The sequence below is a fragment of the Saimiri boliviensis genome, chromosome 8, assembly GCF_048565385.1.
Source record: "Saimiri boliviensis isolate mSaiBol1 chromosome 8, mSaiBol1.pri, whole genome shotgun sequence".
NCBI lineage: Eukaryota > Metazoa > Chordata > Mammalia > Primates > Cebidae > Saimiri > Saimiri boliviensis.
The window spans coordinates 5,776,902-5,796,142 of NC_133456.1; the positions used below are offsets into that span (position 1 = coordinate 5,776,902).

At 37.8% G+C, this 19,241-nt stretch overlaps 1 protein-coding gene across 11 annotated transcripts in view; it reads left to right on the plus strand.

The window, feature by feature from the left end:
- ERC2 (ELKS/RAB6-interacting/CAST family member 2) overlaps positions 1-19,241 on the plus strand; it is a 970,127-nt gene that overhangs the window by 401,882 nt on the left and 549,004 nt on the right. For all 11 annotated transcript variants that reach the window (XM_074403633.1, XM_074403639.1, XM_074403634.1 and 8 more), the window contains one exon: positions 3,566-3,733. In XM_074403633.1, the coding sequence (XP_074259734.1) occupies positions 3,566-3,733 (168 nt within the window). The remainder of the gene's footprint in view (positions 1-3,565; positions 3,734-19,241) is intronic.

Below are 19,241 nucleotides of genomic sequence, written 5' to 3' on the forward strand. Positions count from 1 at the left end.
GTATACACACACACACATATATGTACACACACACATATATTCATATATATGAATACTCAGCTATAAATATACTATATATGTGTATATATATTATTTTACTCTTACCTACTCATTCTTTGATAGGCACTTAAGTTGATTCCATATATTTGCAATTGTGAATTGTGTTGTGATAAACATACACATGTAGGTATCTTTTTGATGTAATGACTTCTTTCCTTTTGGGTAGATACCCAGTAGTGGGATTGACTAGTAGACTGACTTTTAGTTATTTGAGAAATCTCCATATTGTTTTCCAAATAGCTGTTAGTAATTTTACTAATTTGCATTCCCACCAGCAGTGTATAAGCCTTCCCTTTTCACCGCATCCATGCCAACATCTATTTTTTTTTGACTTCTCAATAATTGTCATTCTGGCTGGGATAAGGTGGTATCTCACTGTGGTTTTAATTTGGATTTCCCTGACGATTAGTGTTGTTTAGTATTTTTTCATATGATTGTTGGCTATTTGTATATCTTCTACTGGTTTCTTATGGCATTCTTATATCATTTTTGTTTTTGATTTCTTTTGTCTTTTTTTCTTTCCATTCAAATTTTACTTGCCTATAGGATAAGGAAGCAAAATGTTTGAAAATTTTTGTTATGAGATATAGCAATCCTCTACTTTCATTTTTTTCTTCCCCAAGACAAACCCTTTTAACTCTTCTCGTTTGGTTATTTTGATATCTCTAAATAACTTGCTTGCTTCTGTACTTCCTGATTGCTGGTGTAGCTACTATCTGTTTTCTTCTTGCTATGGAAGGTGAAGACTAAACCCTTCCATCACCCCAATACCTCATCACCCATGAGAACCTTATCTAACCCCCACTTCATTCTCCCAGGTATAAGGTAATTTAGTTTCCAGGTTGGTGTTTTGTTTTGACCTCTCTCTTTCATGAAAGACATTGTTGTAAGATGTTTGTTAATTCTTAGTTGTATATTCATATATTTTTCAAATTCATTAAAATATAAATTATAACTGTCAAAATATAAATGATTAAACTGTACAGTTCCATGAGTTTTGACAATTCTGTATGCATGTAACTGTTCTCTACTCTACCTAATCAATTTAGAGAACAAAAACCACCTCCTGTCCCTTTATAATCAGCCCTTCCCACTTTCCACCCCAGGCAACTGTTGCTTTCACTTCTGTCACCATAGGTTAGTTTCACCTCTTTTAGAATTTCACAAAAGTGGAAACACAATCGTGCAATAAATCCTCTAGATTATTTCACTCAAGATGCTTTTGAGATTCACCTTTGTTATTGTGTGCATCTGCAGTTCACTCCTTTTTATGGATAGATAGTATTCCATATACATATACCACCATTTTATTTATCCAGTCATTTGCTGATCGACATTTGTATTATTCTCTGTGTGATCCATTATGAACAATGCTGGTATGGGCATTTCTATAAAAATCATTCTGTGGACATGTCCTTCAGATTCTCTATGTCAGCAGTCCCCAACCTTTTTGGCACCAGAGGCTGGTTTTGTGGAAGACAGTTTTTCCACAGATAAGGAGGTGTGGGGTGTCAGGGATGGTTTTGGAATGAAACTGTTCCACACCAGATCATCAGGCATTAGACTGTCATAGGAGCATGAACACTCTTGTGAATTGCACATGCGAGAGAGTTAGTTCATTAGATTCTATGAAAATCTAATGCCACTCCTGATCTGGCAGGAGGCAGTGCTCGGGTGGTAATGCTTGACTGACACTCACCTCCTGCTGTACAGCCTGGTTCCTAAAAGGCCTTGGACCAGAACTGGTCTGAGGGTTGGGGACCCCTGTTCTATATGATCTTATTTAATTTTGATTTGTTGTATTGAACATAGTATATTCCTTTCCCACATCAACGATACTAACACAGAGTTACTTCATACATTCCTTCCCAAAGGGATCAGGACTGGCCCTTGAAGAGTTAGTTACTGGATGGTTCTAACCCTGGCTTTGACATATGATCACATGTTAAGGTGTCTTTAATAATCCAGAAAAAAATAAATCATGGTGGTTGTCTTAGTTCATTCAGACTGCTAGAACAAAGTACCTAGACTGGGTGGCTTATAAACAACAGAAATTTATATCTTACAGTTGCAGAGCCTGGAAAATCCAAGATCAAGGCACCAGCAGATTTCTTGTCCAATGAGGGATCAATCAATGCTTCAGATATGGTGCCATCTTGTGTTCTCACATGGTGGAAGCGGTGAATGAACCCCTTTGGGCTTCTTTTACAAAGGAATTAGTCCCATTCATGATGCACTTTGCCCTCATGACCTAATCACCTTCTAAAGGCCCTATCTTTTAATATTATTGCATTTGGTATTTAATTTCAACTTACGAATTTTGAATAACACATTCAGACCATAACAGTAGTATCTGCTGAAGTGGCAGCAAAGTAATTGTGGCAAAGGTTCCTAATCTTTTTTTTAATGTATATCCAATTTAAAAAGTAAATGTCTTAGGAGTAACATATTGAATATCATAGTTTAGTTGAGAAGAAGTAGCTTGGAAATCTCATAGTCTGTCATTGTCAATAATTAAGGACAACGATCCTTCAAATAAAATGTTTGACACAGGTGCATTTTAAGACTGGATTAGTGTACATTTATAAACACAGTTGCAAATATGGTGTTGTATATAAAAAAAGTACAATTTTAAAAGGCTACAGTAAATTAACTCAAAATGGCATTCTGATGGTCTTCATATTCTTTTTGTTGTGTCTCTCTCTCTTTTTTTTAAACCACTCCAGTGATTTTTTTTCTATAGTCTAGTCTGAGTAGTATAGAAATAGACCTGTCTTTGGTCTACAGAATGTTAAATTTAAAAAATAAAACTTATATTTTCTTTTTTTATTAACATTTGAAAAGCAGGAATTATATATTTTTAAATTTTAGAGCTGAGCTACAAAGGGGAAATTGTTTTGTATGCTTTGTCTTTTTTTTTTTTTTTAAAGTATTTGGAAAGCAGTCTTTCATGAGGCTGGAGAATGGGTGTTTCATTTCTATCTTATTTTCTTCCTCCGGTAGCATGACTGTCCTCTTGGCAACATGTATTTTTCTAATTTAGGAGTGTTTCTCTACATGTCGATCTTGTTCCTCCAGATGTCCATGGCATGGCTCATTGTGTTCTCTGTATTCCTGGAGGATACTGCAAAGTTGGAGCAGTATTTTACCCTTCCTTGGCGCTCAGAGACGTGGCAATATTGATGTGCTTTGTTTCCCAGCTTAAGCAAACATGTTGTTTCCCATAAGAGGAGAAACAAACATGGAAACCTACTACTATTTCATAATGTCTTATTTTATAGAAGGCTTATTTTTAAAAAAGTGTCACTATTGAGATGTACACACAACAAGGCTTTAAGAAGGATGTAGGCTGTTAAAATGCAGGGCAGTGAGGTGCCATGAGCAGTGGTTCCATTGTGCCTTGCTCAGGAAACTTGCTGCTGCCCTCCTCGCTCCAAGGGCAGGGCTGATGGCTATTGATGACCTTTTTGTGAAACCACAACCTTCTGTCTTTTTCCTAATTTAGGTAGATGCACTGAGATTACGACTGGAAGAAAAAGAATCTTTCCTCAATAAAAAAACAAAACAGCTGCAGGACCTCACGGAAGAGAAGGGGACACTGGCCGGTGAGATTCGTGACATGAAAGATATGTTAGAAGTGAAGGAAAGAAAAATTAATGTTCTTCAGAAAAAGGTGAGTAGCTGACATAAGCCCTTCAAGTGGGGTATCATCCAGGTTTTGTCATTTTGGAAAAATTTTGAGCACATGGCAAATACGCAATCTTTTATGAATTCTAGATTAGGAAGTATAGGCTGATTTTCATACTGGTATTTCACTTACTGGTAGTTGTGTCATGTCAGTATTAGCATCACCTAATGAATTTTCTATTTGATTACCTAGAAACTAAACAGTGATGATTATTTTTCATTCACCAGCTTAAATATAGAGATAATTGTACAAATTTAGATATAAATCTAAAATAACAAAAGGTCCCCAAAGTTAATTTTTTTCTGTTTCCTTACTGAGAGTTAGCAAAGTATTTTGTGGGTCCTGAATGTATTTAGATACATTTTATATTCACGTAAATTGTAGTAGATCCTGTCCTATGAAGCCCATGTAGATTTTTGGGAGGCAGGGGTAATGTTTTATACTCATAATTGAAATCAATGGAAAGAATGTATAATAATTTCCAGCCACAGTGATGTAACACAGAAGATGCTCGACCTCATTAGGACCCTTCCTTCCTTCCTTTAGCAGCTCATTTTCTCCCTTATAGGGGACCCTGATTTTGTGACAACACCCTGATTTTCTTTTGGAGAATTCCTATTTGCTACTGTATATAGTTTTAATGGGATCATTGAGTATCCTGCCCTCTCTTAGTAAAAGGGGAGGTGAGAAGAGAAACAAATGGCTGCTCTTTTACAAAAAAAAAAAAAAATGTGTTGGGAAGATACATGGCTCTTAGATGAACAGGTGACCAGAGTGGAAACGAGGTGGAAATCAGTGGTGGGCAGCAGGAGCCCCTGGCCTGGATGCTGCTCTCCACAGGTGTGCTGCCAGGTGCTCTTCTGCAGCTGCAGCAAATGGAAGTAACTGGCCCCTGCTCTTGGTGTCACCTGCTGTCATCATTTCTCACCTAGCGTTGATCAACAGCATTTCAGGTGTTTTTCTTGCATTCACCGTCATGTTTCCTACAGCCTATTCTTAATACAGAAATTGGATTAATCCTTGTAAAGCATAAAACAGTTCATGTTAGTCTCTGATCAAAACTCTCCAGTCACAACCAGTTATGTAATTTGGGGTGGGGGGCAGGCATCCATTGCGTAATGTAAATGTGAAGCCCCTGTCCCAAAACTGAGAATTTCAGGACAGTAACATCAGAGCATTAAAGCAAGCATGGGGTCCTGTGCAGCTGCACAGGTCAGAGGCCCATGGAGCTGTCCCCACCACCATTGGCTTCCATCATCACTCAGAGTAACAGTGGAAGTCCTTGCAAGGGCCCAGGACACCCTGCAGGATTGGGCTCCCTCTGGCCAGTCTGGCCTCCTGTCTCACCGCCTTCCCCTTTGCTCACATTACATCAGTCACTGTGGCCTTTGTGCTCTTCTGCAGACACGTCAGGCATGCTCTCTTGGTACTTGGCATTTGCTGTAGTCTTTACGGGGACACTCTCATTCTGAACCAGTGCTGCCCGTTATGGTAGGCATGAGCCGCAAGCAGCGAGTAAGACCTTGACTGAGATGTGCTGCAAGTGTGAAGTGCACATCAGATTTAGAAGACTTATGAAAAAATGAAAGTTCTCTCATGAATAATTTTTTACATTGATTCTATGTTTAAAGTATTTTGGACATAACAGGTAAAATATGAAAATGAATTTCACCTTTTTTTTTTTTTTTTTTTTTTTTTTACTTTTTTAGTGTGATTACTAGAAAGCTTAAAATTACCTACATGACTCACATTATGTTCCTATTGACAGAACTGCTCGAAATAGCCACATGGCTCATGCCTTTGCTTCTTTCAGGTCTCTGTTCAAATTGTGCTTTGTTACGGGCCTTTTTTGTCCATTCTGCATAACATCGCATAACCATCCACATTCCTGCCCTCTGTCTTCTCTCATCCAGTTTTATTATTTTAAGTAGAACTCTTTACCATCTGACAAATGTGTGTGTGTATGTGTGTGTGTGTGTATATATATATATATTTTAATTGATATGTATATTAAGTATATAAATAAATGTAATATATATTTAAATATACATATATATAGTTCATTCATATTACTAGAATATAAATAGACTTTTTCCCCATATCTTTAGTACCCCAAAGGTACTAAATGCTTAATATTTGTTGAATGAATGAATAAATGAACTTGCTCCGGAGTTAAAATCTTGGGTAGGAGTATTTGATGGGCCAGGGTTGGATGACATGCTCACCCCCTGCTGCCAGGAGACTCATTCCTGTGAATTTGATTCAAGGACAGAGCCATGCAAAGATGATGACAATAGTTGGCATTCATTTGTTTCAGTGCAGAGGCTGTGATGAGATTATCAATGCATTCTAATATCTATTAGGATATTGTCCATGCTTTTGACTTTTCATTAATGAGTTCTCTAATCTTTCTTAAACTCTGAGAGCCAGTTAGTCTCCTTCCTGTTCTGTTAGGGTCAGCCAGAACCTAAATGGTACATTCATGTACAGAATAGTGCCTATCACATTTTAAAAACAAAGTTAGATTTAAACCAAATCATAGAGACTTTACCAAAGAGTTAAAGGAGAAACACTGCTCAGGATGTTGGTGATTTGATGAATCATATTCTTAATTAATTTCTGTAGAGATCTTCATGAACAAATTTTGCAGAATTTTAAACTTTCCTCCACAGCCAGGCTCAAAAGTTTGGGAACTAGTTTGGAAGTTCTAGAACAAAGCCAGTTTTACATTATGGCCCCTTCTGGCAATATGATTATGATATCACTTGTAGATGGTAAGTAGAGATCTTCATGGACAAGGTCATGGTCATTGGACCCTCCTCTTGCAGCACAAGCTAACTGATACAGAAATTTAGAAGAGAGCTGAGCAGAGATTATTAAGGACCCTTGAATCAAAGGGGCTGTCTAGGGTAGGTGGGAATAACACAGAGATAGTAGCAAGTCTGGGAGCATGTTCTAATGATTCAAAAGAAGATATTTCATTTAAAATCTCCAGCTGCAAATAATAACAAAAGTTTACATTTATTGAACTTATATTGAGCACTGTATGCTGGACTCTCTGTTTACTCATGTAAATAGTGCTTGTTACAAACACTGTTTACTTACTCATGACCACTACCTGGTGAGATGGGCTTAATTATTAATCTAAGGAACTGAGGAATATTGAGGCCTATGGTAAGCTTGCCTAAGGTCACATAGCCTAGATATAAGTATTTTTTGTCTTTGGGAATATATAATAAAATAATGTAAATTAAGAGAATAAGCCTCATTTTTCTTTTGATTTCACTTTTTATGATGACACCAGGTGTGAGAGTGAATTGAAAAATATCACACTTGTTCTTTTTGTCAGGAGTTGAGACTAAGTGCACTCATTTTTGAGGAATAAATGATAAGTTTTCTCAGTGAATTTTTTGGGATGACACTTTCAGTGCATAAGTGACAAATGACCACTTTTGCCAATGCAAATATTTTGCAGAATTTTAAACTTTCCTCCACAGCCAGACTCAAAATTTGGGAACTAGATTGGAAGTTCTAGAACGAAGCCAGTTATTTATTATGGCCCCTTTTGGCAACATGATTATGATATCACTTGTTTAAGTCATGTAGATAATGGGTTTGGAAATGTTTCATGTTTATTTGGAGAGGTTGCTCAGCTTCAGGTTTTTAAACCAAGTTTACTGATACATTTGGGGAAGAAATAAAACCACTGGTAACATAGCAAAGCCGCAGGAGCTCTGTTATACCTGCAATGTGAAAGAGAAGTAATCCCTAGAGAAGTGATGCATATGATTTAGAAACTGACTCAAAATGTATAAATAATACAAAAACGAATGGGCTAATGAAACATTGTCTTTAAGTCTGGAGACTCCTTGGAGCTTAAACTACATTCAGTGTAATTGGCTGTTTTAGGGCAGGTTTGGATTGGAATAGCATAAGCTTCGGATTAGGATATGTTGGCATGGAAGAATAATAAGATCATGTCAATGTCAGACATGCAGTATTACTTAATATTTCTTTCTCATAGACTCTTTTGCAACCCTGTTTTGGTGCCAGTAGAACTAGGTATGCTCCCCTGGCCACATTTAACCTGGCAAAGCTAGGCTTGCATTTCATATCTGTCAGCTTTGCCTTCAGAGCTCTGGGCCTCAGAAGTCTTGTGTGCTCCGTAAGCCATGTAGACAGGCATGGACATGATGCTCTAAGCATTTCGTCACTTGTAGAAGGAAGTGAGACTGAATAAACAGAAAACCCCAGGTGGAGGAGCATCTCTGATGAAGCTTTTGTAGGAAGGCAGAGGTCATCTAGAGTGGATTTTTGGCCCTACCATCATACTTTTGGCTTTACTCTGTAATTCCAAGATACGGAGTTCTCTTAGTAGGGGACAAAAATGCACATGTATGAAGTGTTTAGTGGAATATTCCCATGGGGCTATGACACCGAAATCAGAAGAGTGGTACAGTTTTCATGCTGCAGCCATAGTTTTCTGTTCCCAAACCTGAATTTAAACTGTAACTGATGAAGTGCTACCTGACTATTGAGTTTTTGTAGGAAATGTCATAAAACCTTGATGACACTGTACATTTGGAAAGTGTATAATGCCCAGGATTTTAGGACATGGTAGCATGATTCAAACCCGATCAAATTCAGACTTAATGCAGCTCATACATTCTTACACCATAAACTTGCTACCCACGAAATTTTTTTTAAAAACCCATTAAAATTGGACACAAATTATATCTCCATTTTCATTCTAGGCCTTAGTCCCACAAGCAATGTGAATTTATAGAGTAGAGGTACTTTATTTATTAGAGGTAGAAAAACAGATGGTGATCTCTCTGGAAGCCAAGTTCACTGGCTGCCTACTGAACTTTGTGGACTGCCCTGTGGGTTGGAAAAAGGCAGAGGGGTGAATGGAGCTGGCTCCTGGGAGTAGTGTATACAGACCTTCCCACTTCAGCAACTTTATTCTACCTATTTGGAAGTATGGTGGTGAAAATTCTGAATGATGATAGCCTCAGGGGTAAGGACACTGTGGGAGTACTGAGTTTCTTCACGAGATTTATTTATTTTTTTAAAAGTAATACCTGAGAAGATAGATGGGTAACATAGAGATTTCCACGTTAGTGTAAAATTGAGGTAAAGTGTGGAGGACTTTTTGACTCAATTGAGCTCTTTCTCAGTGTTTAAACATCTAGTTGAACTTTTATACTTATTATTGGCAAACCTCCTAATTTTTTGAACATGTGCAAAATCATATTCATTTCACATTTACTGAAGGTTTCCTATGTGTCAGTCAGTCACCACTCTAGGTCCTGGAGGTTCAGGGAGAAATAAGACAATCTCCAGTCCTCAAAAAACTGACAGGCTAGTTGGGGAGACAGACATGCATAATCCTAAATATAAGTGCAGTGGAGAACAACATATGGCGTGTTACCAGAAGGAAACCACTTGATGGTTGCAAACAGCAGAAGCCACTTCTGGCTACCTTAAGCAAAAGGGAATTTTTGGTAAGAATATCCAGGGTCCCAGTATCTAGTCTTTAGAACCAGATTGGGGGTGATCAAGAACCAGGACAGCTCTAAGAGACCAAGAGAAGGCAAGCACCACCATGATTTTATAACCAGGAGTCTCTGGTTAGTTGTCGTTTCTGCTGACAGCTGCTCTCCCTCACCCTCTTTCCTCTGCCCTCACATTACACTGTCAGTCAAGAGTCTAAGTCCTGGGACAGAGCTTCAAACTTCACACAACTGACTCTCACTGGCAGGGTCTAACCAGACCCTCCCTTTACAAGAGTCTGAGAAATGCGAGTCTAAGCTTTACACTTAAGCTTTCTGCTCAGTTTTTGTGTCACTTACTCATGGAAGTCATTGTTGACACTGCAGCCTGGAGGAGGTTTTATACTCTTAGAGAACTATTTCTTGTCTCAGTTTGAAACTATGCATCCCTTTGGTGAATGTTGGCTTCCCTCTCAGGGCTTGAGCACCCCAACCATCATCATCAACATACCTCCAGCTTCTGGCAAAATTCTTGGGATGTGATGCTCCTTGTTCAATATACATTGAGTGAATAAATGAGCTCAGCAAATTCTCAATGAGAGAGAACTTGGGAGAGGAGAAGTTGCTTTGAGATCTACGTCTCACCCAAGAATATCGTTAGCTCTGAGGAGAGTCATTTGCCCCAGTGAAATGTCAAACCCACTCTTGTTCCCAGCACGGTATGTTCTATGTAGGCTGCAAGATGGAACCATTCCATGAATAATAAAACACAGATGAGGAAATGGCTGTTGCTCTACCCACAGCTCACACCTCCAGCCTTGGTTCTATTACCCCAGGAAGGTAAAAAGGGATGAAGGTTTGAGCAAGGGTGTTTCACCACTCTTCCTTCATTTTCCTTTATAATAGAAAGAAATGTGGCATTTACAGAGAATATCATCTTATTCTGCAAAGAGAATGCTTCCTTCTCTAGTTCTCACTTCTTTCTAATTTATTGGATTGTTAGGAAGGTAATATTTTATGAGAGTGATATAATGAAATTTCTGGTTACATGTGGTCATTTCCAATTATGACCATGGAAATAATTATTTTTATAATAAAATGATTATATACTATTTGTTGACCCCTTACTGTATAACAGACACTATGCTAGATTATTTGTGTCCTTAGGTTATGTGTTCTCATAGCAGACATAATGGCTTATAGGCACTATCATAATCCTGACTTTTAAAATGAGAGACTCATTCTCAGTAAACTGACACAAGAACAGAAAATCTAACACTGCATGTTCTCACTCATAGGCAAGTGTTGGACAATGAAAACACGTGGACACAGGGAGGGGAGCATCACACACTGAGGTCTGTGGAGAGGGGGAATAGGGGAGGGACAGCAGGGGGTGGGGAGTTGGGGAGGGATAGCATGGGGAGAAATGCCAGATATAGGCGATGGGGAGGAAGGCAGCAAACCACACTGCCATGTGTGTACCTATGCAACCATCTCACCTGTTCTTCACGTGTACCCCAAAACCTAAAATGCAATTTTTGAAAAATGAGAGACTGTGGTTTAGAGAGGAACTTGTTCAGAGTGACGGGACAGGAAAGGGATGGAGCTATTCTTAACCACCACACTATTCTGGTGTTTTTTCTAGTTTATGACCCTACCTCCCTCATGAGACAAGTGGGATCATTAAGTTTTAGGGATTAGCTAAACTGCAATTTGAGCAACATACCTGAGGTTGATATATAAGAATGCCTCTTTTTAGGACAAAACCAGCAGAGATGCGGCCACTAAATAATGTACTAAAAAAAAAAGTAGGGAATGAATTACATGAATAAAATATAACACCAGGTCTGTATTTAAAAATACTATAAGTTATATGTAGAAAAAAGAAGGATTGTGGTGACTTTCAATATCTGTTCGATTTTTCTTACCCCAGAGATTCTTTATGTACCATTCTAAGATTGTTTTGCTGCCTCATTTTTAAAGGATTGACATGTTTGCTTTGATGTTCCTTCGGTTGTTGGCTTAAGGGACTGAGACCTCAAAAGATTTTCTGAGACATGGAAGCAGCTTTCCTGGACCAGTTAAAGGTGAACTTTTGAGTTGGGAGAGTCCTCATTCCTTGCCAAGTCCAGAGAGGAAGCAGTCTGGGAGGCTGCTACACTTTGCAGTGAGCTGTTTACCTTAGGTCTAATCTCCTTGGGGTAGGCAAGCTCACTTTGTATCTCAAGTCAGGAACTAGCCTGGTATCCTAGGGTTTGGATCACAACTAGGGTGGCCATGGATCTAAGGCAGATGTTCTTAACCAGGGTCTGTAACTGAGGCTTAGAACCTCCCTACCCGCCGGGAACATTTGCGAATGTCTGGAGATATTTTGGGTTGCTATAACTGGGAGGATGCTACAAGCATCTCGTGGGTAGAGTCTAGTCCAGGGGTGCTGCTAAATGTCCTAATATGAAGAGGAGACCCCTGCCCCCCAATAAATAATCATCCAGAGAAGTCCTGGTCTTGTGTATGAATCACTACTGATCTTGGTTCTCTAGGCCCCCAGGCTAGAGGTAGCATTTTTTTAGAACAGTTTTTACTTAGTATAACAGATCTTTCTCCCACCTTTCAGTATTATATCAGTTAAAATGCATAACATTTTTGCCTGTGCTTTTTCTCTGGCATTAGTTTAGGCAGCTTATAGAGTTGAATGGTGTGTGTGTGTATGTGTGTGTGTGTGTGCGCGCGCACGTGTGCGCATATGTGTGTGTATGATGTTTGGACTGTTACTATTTCTGTCTAATAATGTTCACATATAGTAATCTATACTTATATATATGAGTGTATACAACATTCTTGACCCCTGAAAATTGTTTCAATTATTAAAACTGATCTGACCATTCTTACCATGTTATCAACTAATTTGTTGGGGGGAGGTGCTAGTCAGGAGTAGTATAGGGAACATGTAATAGGAATAAAGCATTTGACTTAGATAGAACAAAGACAGCTTACCCAGCAGATAAAACCCAGTTTAAATTTCTTTGGCTGAATAGCAGCATTTCAATCATTTGCAAAATAGTGACCTTTCTGACAAATTTTTTTTTCTGACTAAAAATAAAAGGACTTTATTTTATCAACCTTTTGGGTTGAAAATCTGATTACTATATTCAGGTTAAATATATCTTTTCATACATTTGATCTAGTCCTTTGGGATAGGGTAAAATTATCTGTTCAATATAGATTGAATATAGATTTAACTAATACAGTGCCTAAAAATTAGCAATTAAAAAGTATAATCCAGGTTAGTGTTTGGAATTTGCCAACTTTCTTTTGAACAGTGTCTTTCTTGGAAAATATAACAAAACTCTAACTTAATGTTAATGTGTCACACAGAAAGTTATTTATATGTATTTTGTGTTGGTAAGGTAGCAGTAGGTCACGGGACCTGAGAAGAATCTTTGCTCTTGCATCCTTTAATGCAGTGTGTCTTGACACCTTGTTTGGAGGTTCTAACAGGGGAGTGCAGCTACTCACATACCCTTGACTGAAGATTGGTCCTCCTCTATTGGAATGATCATCCTCTTTGTCCAAGCACTTAGCTTTGGAAGGGATGCACATCGAGTGGTGAGGGAGGAAGGGAACACCCACCTAACCATCCAGATCAGCAGAATCAACCCTGGTGATCAGTGGGGTGACAGATGTTGCAGCCAGATCACCCTCATATCCAATACAGTGTGTCTTCATCATGGTGTGAAGGTGATGCCAAGGGTTCCAGTGCTAATTAAATTCCACAGGACAAATAATCACCAAGAGTACATGGCTGCTACACTTGGCTGGAATTATTTGGTGATGGTCTAGGGAAAAAACATCTTGGTGACTTTAATCAGTTGATTAATCCTGTTGGTCAGAAGTCCATTTTGCTCCAATGAAATGATATTCAAAAGTCACTCTGTGTGTGCTTTGTGTCTTTTGAATGGAGATTGTGGCTTCCTTGGTAAAACCAAGCTTCTTTGTGAAGCAACAAATTTAGTAGCCTCCTCTTTCGTGTATATTGCTTTTCTTCTAAGGGATTTGAAATTGTCCTTCTCCTAGAGATGACATCAAAGCAACCAAAGCTAGAAAAATTCATGCTCTAATGGAATAATTAAAGAGATTTAGGGAAGTCTGCCCATTCATTCATGCATTCATTCAGCATCTGTAGGCACTGTCTTCACATAGCTTCATTTTTTTCCCCTTGGGCTCTAGTGTACACAACCCAATATTATTTGATTTTAAAAGACATGTAACTTTGGTTATGCTGATGAAGACTGGACAATCTTGAAGACAGGAAGAAATGAGACAACAGTAAACTTGGAAGAGACCTGATGGAGCCTCCTAGTCCAACCTCTTCATTTCTCCACTCAAATATAGAGTACCTGACAGATGATGTGACTTGTGCAGGGTCATGGAGCTAATTAGTGACAGAGCCTGGGCTGTACTAAAGTGTCTGAATATGATTATACCTTTTCTTTCCATTTTCCATGCCCCTATGGCATATGAGGCCTTGGGCACCACTGCTCTACTCTGGCCCATTTGCTTGCCTGCCCTTCTGCTGTCCAGATATCCAACAATCCAAATTCAGCATCTGTAATGAGCTGGCTGCTTCACAGGTACTGGGGATACGTATACTATTTAAGAAGGTGTATTTTCTGCCCTCTGAGAGCTCACACTCATGAATAAAATTACTAAATAGGCAATTACAGGGCTGTGTATGATGTGTGCTGTATCAGCCAGGTACACTATACATAGGAAGGGCACATCCCCTAGCCAGGGAGTGGGATGAACAAGGAAGACTTCCTGGAAAAGTTGATGACTAAATTGAGAGATGAGGGACTAGGAGTTGTTGTCCAATCAAAGCTAGAATAGCATTTGCAAAGGTTTGGCAGGAAGAGTCAGCACAGTGCATTTGGTGGAATTAGAAGTAATTTAATATAGCTGGACCATACTTGCTTGGCCCATTTAGGAAACAGATTTCACATTTGGGACTTTTTCTATTCTTTACATCTTCTAGTGATCAAATATATTTTATAATTAAAGTTCGAGAGTCTTTTTGACTTCTATACTATAAATGTTCTCTTCTAGTTCCTCGTGAGTTGCAAGTGGCAATAGCAATAACCAGTGTTATTTAAAAACACAGTTCAGGGCCAGATCATGCTGAGAACTGATTCTCATTCAATGAAAAAGCTGATCCCACCCAGGGGAGGGAAATACTCTTTTAAATAAATATTTGTTTCTGGGTTAAGACTTCATATTCTGTACTCAATTTCACTATGATGGATTTTTTTTTTTAAAAAAAGGTTTGTTTATAATTACCTGAAAAATTCCTTGAAGATTTAAAATAAAAATGCCCAGAGTGCTGTGATCATGGCTGCTGCCTTAATAGGTACAGGCATCTTGACACATCTGTCAATCCAAGCTGCCAGCTATTGCTTTTAGTTTTCAAAATGGGATTACAGGCAGTTGAACCTTTACATATTTCAGTCTGCAGATGATTCCGTTTTTCTTCCTACATACTCCCAGGCCATTTGATTTAAATTAACCTTATTTATGCAGGAAGGACAATTTTCTGTCTTTTTTTAAACTTATCTTTTGTTGGCAATGGACTCTGCTTTGCTGTGAAGAGTTTTACACGTATCTATATTAGCATGTATCATGTTATATTGTAAGGGAAGTCCATGATTCAAAACATCTATAATACATGTCTTAGTTTCCATTAAGAATAAATGTAAAGTAAGGGTAATGTGTTCTTGTGGGGCATATCGCTTCACAGTTATTGTGGGTAAGAGCATGTTTCTACTGTTCTGATACTGCAGTCTCATTGCCAGTATTTTTTCCTTTAAACTTACCTGATTATACTACAACTTTTGCAGACTAAAGTATGTAACTGCTTTAAACAGACTGTTTTCATAGAAACTGTATTCTAAGTTAATGACACAAAACAGACAGCAATTTAGGCCCTTATCATAACATTTTTATCATACCTCCTTTTTAGATTGCTGATTTTTGAGGAACCAGCAGTAGCAACCACATGTAATCAGTCCTTAGATAATACAATTATGGTTTATAAAAGTCACTTATAACTCTAACAAAAGTACCGTGGTAGGTAGAATTCTAAGATGGACCCCTGAGATTTCCCACTTCCCTGTTATACATGTCCTGAATAATGCCCAGGACTGTGAAAATGATGGACTTGGAAGTGAATTTTTGCTTAGAGCCTCCAAACAAATGCTTATCTGGCTGACACCTTGGTTTCACCCTTGTAATATCCCAGGCAGAGACCCCAGCCACACCTTGCCAGACTTCTGACTTACACAACTGTGAATTAATACATGGATACTAACTTGGTCCATGTTGTCACACAACAATAGAAAACTGATATAAGTACATATTAAATTAACTTTTTAGAGTTCTCAAACCTCTCACAGAAATTCAGAGGCAAGTAAACTGTAGTAGAGTTCATAGGATATTGACAAGGAATGCTGCTGCTCCAATAAAGTAGCACCACTAGTAACTAAAGCAGTTTCCAATACCTGGACTGTTCAGCCTAGAAATAATGGGAGTCTTCCCTCACAATAATGGTGGGAGACTTAAACACCTGACTGTCAATATTAGACAGATCATTGAGATGAAAAATTAACAAGGATATGTAGGACTTGAACTCAGCTCTAGATCAAGTCGACCTGATAGACATCTACAGAACTCTTTACCCCCAAACAACAAAATATACATTCTTCTCAGTGCCACATGGCACTTACTCTAAAATTGATCACATAATTGGAAGTAAAACACTCCTCAGCAAATGTGAAAGATCTGAAATCATAACATTCTCTCAGACCACTGTGCAATCAAATTAGAACTAAAGATTAAGAAACTCACTCAAAACCACATAACTACATGAAAATTAAACAACTTGCTCCTGAATGACTCCTGGGTAAATAATGAAATTAATGCAGAAATCAAGAAGTTCTTTGAAACTAATGAGAACAAAGAGATAATGTACCAGAATCTCTAGAATGCAGCTAAAGCGGTGTTAAGAGGGAAATTTATAGCATTAAATGCCCACATCAGAAAGCTAGAAAAATCTCAAATTGGCACCCTTACATCACAACTAAAAGATCTAGAGAAGCAAGAGCAAACAAATCTGAAATCTAGCAGAAGATGGGAAATAACTAATATCAGATCAAAACTCAAGGAGATAGAGACATGAAAAATTCTTCAAAAAAATCAATGAATCCAGTAGCTTTTTTTTTTTTTTTTTTTTTTTGGAAAATAAATAGATTACTAGCTAAACTAATAAAGAAGAAAAGAGAGAAGAATAAAATAGACACAATAAAAAATGATAAAGGGGATATCAGATCTGACCCCACAGAAATACAAACTACCATCAGAGAATACTACCAACACCTGTATGCAAGTAAACTAGAAAATCTAGAATAAATGGATACATTCTTGAACGATACACCTTCCCAAGACTGAACCAGGAAAAAGTTGAATAGACCAATGACAAGTTCTGAAATTGAGGCAGCAATTAATAGCCTCCCAACCAAAAAAAGCCCAGGAGCAGAAGGATTCACAGCTGAATTCTACCAGAGGTACAAACAAGAGCTGGTAGGTACTATTACCTCTGAAACTATTTCAAACAATTGAAAAGGAAGATGATGGGGTGATGGATGCAGCAAATCACTAACATGGCATGTATATACCTACATAACAAACCTGCATGATCTGCACATGTACCCCAGAACTTAAAGTATAATAAGTAAATTTTTTAAAGTGCTTACTTAAACAAACAAAAAAGGACTTCTCCCTAACTCATTTTATGAGGCCAGCCTCATCCTGATACCAAAATCTGGAAGAGACACAACAACAAAAAATTGAGGCCAATATCCCTGATGAATATCAGTGGGAAAATCCTCAATAATATACAGGTAAATTGAATCCAGCAGTACATCAAAAAGCTTATTCACCGTAATCAAGTTGACTTCCTCGTTGGTATGCAAGGCTGGTTCAACACAGACAAATCAATAAATGTAATTCATCACATAAACAGAACCAAGGATAAAAACCACATGATAGTCTCAATAGATGCAGAAAAGGCCTTTGATAAAATTCAAAATCCCTTCATTAATAAGTTTCAGTAAACTAGGTATTGATGGAACATATCTCAAAATAATGAGCTATTTATGACAAACCTACAGCCAATGTCATACTGAATTGGCAAAAGTTGGAAGCATTCCCTTTGAAAACTGGCACAAGATAAGGATGTCTCTCTCACCATTCCTATTCAACATAGTATTGGAAGTTCTGACCGGGGCAATCAGGCAAGGGAAAGAAATAAAGGGTATTCAAATAGGAAGTGAGGAAGTCAAATTGTCTCTGTTTGCAGACAATTTGATCCTGTATCTATCTAGAAAACCCCATCATCTCAGTTCCAAAGCCCCTATGCTGATAAGAAACTTCAGCAAAGTCTCAGGATACAAAATCAATGTGCAAAAAATCACAAGCATTCCTAAGCAGAGAGCCATGAATGGACTTCCATTCACAATTGCTACAAAGAGAATAAAATACCTAGGAAACAGCTAACAAGGGTTGTGAAGGACCTCTTTATGGAGAACTACAAACCACTGCTCAAGGGAATAGGAGAGGACACAAACAAATGGAAAAATATTCTATCCTTATGGATAGGAAGAATCAATATTGTGAAAATGGCCATACTGCCCAAAGTAATTTATAGATTCAGTGCTATTCCCATCAAACTACAGTTGATATTCCTCACAGAACTAAAAAAAATTTTAAAATTCATATGGAAAAACAAAAAAAAAAAACCCATGTAGCCAAGACAGTCCTAAACAAAAAGAACAAAGCTAGAGGCATCATGCTACTTGACTTCAAACTATACTAAAAGGGTGCTGTAACCAATACAGCATGGTACAAGTACCAAAATAGACACATGGACCAATGGAACAGAATAGAGATCTCGGAAATAATGCTACACATATAAAACCATCTGATTTTCAATAAACCTGACAAAAACAAGCAATAGGGAAAGGACTCCTTAAATGATGCTGGGAAAACTGGCTAGCCATGTGCAGAAAACGGAAACTGGACCACTTTCTTATACTTTATACAAAAATTAACTCAAGGTGGATTAAAGACTTAAATGTAAAACTCCAAACCATAAAAATCCTAGAAGAAAATCTAGGCAATACCATTCAGGAAATAGGCATTGGCAAAGATTTTATGATGAAGTTGCCGAAAGCAATTGCAACAAAGTCAAAAATGGACAAATGTAATGGAATTAAACTAAAGAGCTTATGCACAGAAAAAGAAACTATCAGGGAGAACAAACAACCGACAGAATGAGAGAAAATGTTTGCAATCTACCCATCTGACAAAGGTCTAATATCCAGAATCTACAAAGAACTTAAACAAATTTACAAGAAAAAAAAAATATCAAAAAGTGGGCTAAGGACATGAACAGACACTTCTCAACAGAAGATATTTGTGCAGCCAACAAACACATGAAGAAAAGTTCAATATCACTGATCATTAGAGAAATGCAAATCAAAACCACAATGCAATATCATCTCATGTCAGTCAGAATGGTGATTATTAAAAAGTCAAGAAACAACAGATGCTGGTGAGGCTGTGGATAAATAGGAATGCTTTTACACTGTTGGTGGGAATGTAAATTAGTTCAGCCATTGTGGAAGACACTGTGGCAATTCCTCAAAGATCTAGAACCAGAAATACCATTTAACAAGCAATCCCATTACTAGGTATATATCCAAAGGAATATAAATCATTCTATTATCAAGATACATGCACATGTATGCTCATTGCAGCACTGTTCACAATAGCAAACACATGGAATCAACTCAAATGCCCATCAATGATAGACTGGATAAAGAAAATGTGGTACATATACATCATGGAATAATATGCAGCCATAAAAAGGAATGAGATAATGTCTTTTG